Source organism: Martes martes (assembly GCF_963455335.1).
Source record: "Martes martes genome assembly, chromosome: 17".
NCBI classification, from domain to species: Eukaryota; Metazoa; Chordata; class Mammalia; order Carnivora; family Mustelidae; genus Martes; species Martes martes.
Window position 1 is genome coordinate 30,626,692 of NC_137905.1, and position 6,000 is coordinate 30,632,691.

At 45.8% G+C, this 6,000-nt stretch overlaps 1 protein-coding gene across 2 annotated transcripts in view; it reads left to right on the forward strand.

Annotated features, from left to right (window-relative positions):
* Positions 1 to 5,562, forward strand: part of TOX3 (TOX high mobility group box family member 3) — a gene marked incomplete at both ends in the record, with an annotated part of 106,063 nt that extends 100,501 nt beyond the window's left edge. For both annotated transcript variants that reach the window (XM_080829586.1, XM_080829587.1), the window contains 2 exons: positions 393 to 473; positions 4,804 to 5,562. In XM_080829586.1, the coding sequence (XP_080685712.1) occupies positions 393 to 473; positions 4,804 to 5,562 (840 nt within the window). The remainder of the gene's footprint in view (positions 1 to 392; positions 474 to 4,803) is intronic.
* Between the last annotated feature and the right edge of the window lie 438 nt (positions 5,563 to 6,000).

Below are 6,000 nucleotides of genomic sequence, written 5' to 3' on the forward strand. Positions count from 1 at the left end.
GAAGGGAGGCACTGATGGAGAAACTTGCGATTTTCTGTAGTTTGAACCTTTGTAGCCAATCTGACTCTTCTTGTACCTTATCTCCTGCCCTAGTGAGGCCCTCCACTGTTCCCCTCAAGGCATCTGTGCTACAACTGGAAATCTTGTATCCATTTATCATCGAAAACATCAAGATTGTGCGCTGATGAGCATGGCAGGGTTTTGTTTTAATATGTCTGTGTGTGTGTGTGTGTGTGTGTGTGTGTGTGTGTGTGTGTTCACATTTGAAAATCAAAGCCACACAGACCAACTTTTTTGGTGAGTTCGGTTGTGACCTCATTTGCGCGGCTGTGATTTTATGGCTGAAAAACTGTACGCTAAAGGTGGTGCTAATTGTGGTCTTTTTTTAATAGGTGTATAAAAGGAAAACAGAAGCTGCCAAAAAGGAGTACCTGAAGGCCTTGGCCGCATACCGGGCCAGCCTCGTTTCTAAGGTAAGCCTGTGCGGGGATGGCGGGTCTCTGAGTCTCGGCCTTGAGAACAATCCCTTGGGCGTTGAAAATATCAAGGCAGCTCCCCTTAGAGTTGACCAAAAAAAAAAGGCATCTTGGACAACTGATAAACTCGTTTCCATGAGAGATGACCACAGTGACGGCCCAAAAAGTAGGAGTTAATGGAAGCTGCCGGATCTGAGTTGTTTCCAGAAGATTCTGTGGTCTTTCTTTCTGCATGTTCAAACTATTTAACAGGCACAAATAGGGTAGACAGGTTTTTAATAGCCTCTTTATCTTGGCTTTTTGTCGGGGACTGAGATCTATGTGAATGTCCTTTGTTTAAATGGGTGGTGTTTTGGTCATATTTGGGACATCCTAAAGTAAATTCTCCAATGGTTATATTATTGTAATAGGGGGTGTCGCATTTTTGACCAAACTGTTCCACATCAGATAAATAAACCTCATGATTATTTAAAATAAAATTATGCTCCAAGTACTTAAAAAAAAAGACATGTATATGTATTATACATAGAGTATAAAATGGACCCTGATGTATTATAAAATGCACCAGTATCCCAAAGCAAATGTCAGTCTAGATTATTATTACCTTGATCCAAAAGGAGCATGAGCTATTAGGTTATATTTTAACATTTAATTAACTTTGTCTTTGGCCTTCCTAGAATTTAGAGAGGCTTTGGGGAGAATAATTTGAACTAATGTTTTTGCTCTTGATGTATTTCCTCTGGCAATCAGGCATTCCATTCCATGGTCTTGCGCGTTGCCTCAGGTACCACGTAGGGCTGCAAGGCATGGTAGGCGTTGCCAGCAAAGCATTTAGAAAGGGTGTCATTCCTTTTTTTCTCTTCCTCACCTGAGCTGTTTCTTCTTTATATTAAGATGTACCATTGGCAGCTGCTCAAATCAGATCAGGAGAGGTCCTCCCTTCTTTCCGCTGCCAGCTGTTAGGACACCTAACTTCATTAGAAAGAGAAAACATTCATCAGGTGAATAGTAAAACCTTGTTCTGAGGCACTGCAAGACCCATCATGTAAGATGTACCAGTCCTGGCCTCAGATTTGCATATTGGCAGACAACAGCCGAATGTGTGGGCTACAGATGTTAAGAAGGGAGCTATATAGTTGGCTAATGAGATGGGGTGACGTGAATAGGCAGTGTACATGTACTTCCTAAGTGGATCATTTATTCATTCATTTACCCAGAAGCAGGAATAGGTGATCTTTGTGCATTAGAGCATGAATAATTGACCACACATGGATTTCAGCCAAGAGCGGGTATCTCAAAAGGTATTCGGGAAAGCAACCACGACTGGACTCATCGAGTCTGTCACTGAGATGGAAGGGGTACTGTGAAAGTTACATATGGGTTCCAGAATCAGGATTCAGAAGTAGCTCCGAATGGAAGTCAGCGATTCCCGAAAACCAGTAAGACGGAATTTAAAAGGAAAAAATCTAAAATAGTGTTTGTTGGGGTTTTTTTGTTTTGTTTTGTTTTGTTTTTCATTAAGGTAGTGCAGTTTGAGAGCATCCTTAATTCATATTCAGAGCCCTAGTAAGAACTAAAATAGTCCTTGAGGTAGATGTTCCAAATAATTTCAGTCTGAATCAAATGTATGGGATAGCGTCCAAAGTGGTGAGCTCACATGAAGCAGTATCTGTTGTACAGCGTGGTGATGAGACCACATTTGAAGAATTCGTTCTGTTTTGGCCCCTACAATTTAAAAAGGAATGGTAACCAGCTGAAAGCCCTTCTGGAGGGTTGCCTCCACGATGGTGAGGACTGAAAATCAGACTATCTTCAAATAATTGAAAGAATCATGGGGGCAAGGACTCGGGGGCATGTGATCTTGGTCCTCAAGTTAAAGGCCATCACATGGGAAGCCCAAGTTTGAACTCTGTGCCCCAGATAGAAGATCTCATCCAAGGAGTGAGGTCACAGGCAGCAAAAATTCAATGTTCATTAGAAATCATGAGTAGGGTTGCATCATACATGCATTTAACTTTTGCCCCTACATTCAGAGCCTGGGCCCCCTCTTGTAAGATGTGTCTGTACTCTGTTACTTTTTTTTTTTTTTAAGATTTTATTTTATTTATTTGACACAAAGAGGGAGAGATCACAAGTAGGCAGAGAGGCAGGCAGAGAGAGAGGGGGAAGCAGGCTCCCCACTGAGCAGAGAGCCAGATGCGGGGCTCGATCCCAGGACCCTGAGATCATGACCTGAGCCGAAGGCAAAGGCTTTAACCCACTGAGCCACCCAGGCGCCGCTGTACTATATTACTTTTAATCTTCCCAACAACCAACAAAAATTAATAGGAGCCTAACAGTAAAACATAAGGGAGTAAACCTGGCAGGCAAGCAAGACCTCTTTCATCCACTCATTTCTATTCGCCCCTAGGGTGGCATCTGAAAGGCACACGGGTATGATTGCCCAGGTGTCTAAATATAGATTCCCTTGTCATCCTAAGAGTAGCTGGGTGATTTTTAAACATTAGAGTATATAGGAGTTATTTTCTTGTGTATATGTACCACACTGTGTGTATTTTACCTTATGGGTGATTTAACAGTTTTTTAAGACGGTGAATGAGTCATTGCCGGTTTCTTCTTACCCTAAGGCTTTAGAATGTGCCCCTCCAGTAGGCATGCAAGGCCCCCACGCCTCTGCACGAAACCAGAGAGCTGTCCATGGATGCATGGTGCTTTACAATAATAATGTGTTCAAACAGAAGCCTTTAGCCATGGCTTCTCCCACACTGAGTGATTTCCAATACAAGATCACCTCTCAGGTTCCTTCTCATGGTAGATTTTTAAAATGTGAGTAATACAGATCTGGAAGTAAGCATTCCGTATCATTGAAGAGACTGGATATCAGCTCGATGCCTCCAGAAACACCTAATTCTATGACGAATACGAGAAAAAATAGTAAGCACAATTATGTCCATCACTGTTGCATAAGTAAAAGTATTTATTTTTGTGGCTATATTTGTGTATGTTCAGTGCAGAATGTAATAGGTCATTTCTCTCTGTCGTTGAGCCTCACATCAGATCAGTTGTTCTTATCCTGTGAGAGGTTATGGAGTCACCTGAGTGCTGAACATTCTCTCCTCATCTAGGACTCCTGTGATAAATTGTGGAGATCTTTGAAAATACCAGGTCAACTAAAACAATTTCTTAGGTTGTAAAATACTTCCATTTAGTATCTCTGCAGAATTCAGTTACATTTTTCTTACTTTCGCGTGAGCACGGTCCCACGCTGCTATGCCCATGTGGAGCCCTGATGTTTTCGAGTTGTGGTTTTCTGGTAATAGTAACTGTTAATTCATAAAAATTACTCACATATGCTAAATGCTTCTGTAGGCCAGGCCCTATTCTAAATGCTTAACAAATATGAGTCAGTTTAATGCTCAAAACCTCTATGTAAGGTAAATGCCATAGAACCCCATTTTGTAGGCAAGGAAAGTGTGGAACAGATGGGCGCATTAAGTTGCCCAAAGTCACAAAGTTGTTAAGTAGTTGAGCGCGACTGGAACGCAGGCAGTCAATACTCTGTTGTCTTTCAATATGCTTCTTAGTGATACAGGTCAGCTCAGACTTAACTGCTGAAGAAGTGTATCAGCCACCTTTTGCTACATCGTGCTGTGTAACAACCAGCCCCAAAGACTCCCAAAACAGAGGAGTCTTTATCTCAGAGGGTACCAGAGAACTGGCTAGTTATGCAGTCTCGGCCCGGCAGGATCTGCTCGTCCTGCTCCTCAGTCTGCAGTCAGCCTGGAGGTTGGCGGGGGCTCATTCACGTACACGGCAGTTGGCTGGCTGACTTCTGAATGGTGACTGGGCCGTATATCCCTTACCACACACAAGGTGATGGCGGATTCCCAGAGCGATTAGAAGGGACCGGGCTCAGCCAAGATCCCAGGGGGGGGGGATTTCACTCTCCCTCTGGGGAGGGGATGCTAAAAAGTCACATGACCAGAGACTTGGGTCTAGGGAAGAATGAGTAATGGCGGTCATGTTTTAAAAATCCATTTACAGGGTTACCTGGGTGGTTCAGTTGGTTAAGCCACTGCCTTCGGCTCAGGTCATGATCCCAGAGTTCTGGGATCGAGTCCCACATCAGGCTCCAGCTCCACGGGGAGTCTGCTTCTCCCTCTGACCTTCTCCCCTCTCATGCTCTCTCTCTCTCTGTCCCTCTCTCTCAAATAAATAAATAAATTAAATCTTTTTTTAAAAATCCATTTATAGTACTTAAAAACAGTTCAATCTGTCAGTCTCCGGCTATCTTAATATTTGGGGACTTTTCTCCCCCACCATGCAGGCTGCTGCCGAATCAGCAGAAGCCCAGACCATCCGCTCCGTTCAGCAGACCCTGGCGTCCACCAATCTGACATCCTCGCTCCTTCTCAACCCTCCGCTGTCGCAACACGCAACCGTGTCGGCCTCCCCTCAGACTCTCCAACAATCGCTCCCTCGGTCAATCGCCCCCAAGCCCCTAACCATGAGACTCCCCATGAACCAGATTGTGGCGTCGGTCACCATCGCAGCCAACATGCCATCGAACATTGGGGCCCCGCTGATAAGCTCCATGGGAGCGACCCTGGTGGGCTCGGCCTCCTCCACCCAAGTGAGCCCTTCCGTGCAAACCCAACAGCAGCAGATGCAGCAGCAGATGCAGCAGCAGCAGCAACAGCAGCAGCAGCAGCAGCAGATGCAGCAGATGCAGCAGCAGCAACTGCAGCAGCACCAAATGCATCAGCAGATCCAGCAGCAGATGCAGCAGCAGCATTTCCAGCACCACATGCAGCAGCACCTGCAGCAGCAGCAGCAGCAGCACCTCCAGCAGCAGATCAGCCAGCAGCAGCTGCAGCAGCACATGCAGCAGCACATGCAGCTGCAGCAGCTGCAGCACATGCAGCACCCGTCCCAGCCCTCCCCCCGGCAGCACTCCCCCGCCGCCTCCCAGATGACGTCGCCCCTCCCCGCCATCGGGAGCCCCCAGCCGGCCTCCCAGCAGCACCAGTCGCAAATACAGGCGCAGACACAGACTCAAGTACTGTCGCAGGTCAGTATTTTCTGAAGACGCCCTCGGCAGAGGCAGGTGCGCTCGGGGGTGGGCGCATGGAAGGAGGGTCGGCCGCGCGCCCGCGGCCGCAGCTCGTAAGTTGCTGTGGGTGACGCGGAAACGTGTAACAGATCACATGGTCCTCTCAAGTGTCTATTAGATAGGCAATAAGAACACAGTGTAGCTGAGTATCATCTTCTAGCTGACTATAAATCACTTTGTTTTTAAACAAGAGAAGCTGTGCTCTTTTATGTGATGCCTTTTTTTATTTATTCAGGCTATATACCTACAATATGTGAATCAAACAGTTTAACGAATCCTGGGACATACTGATGACTGTAGACTGGCCTCTCTGAGTCATAGAAAACGGCCTTATTTCCCCCCAGAAGTGAATAAACCACACTTCGAGGCTATTTGAACTTCCGGAGCCCTAAAAAAATAAAAAAGCACAGT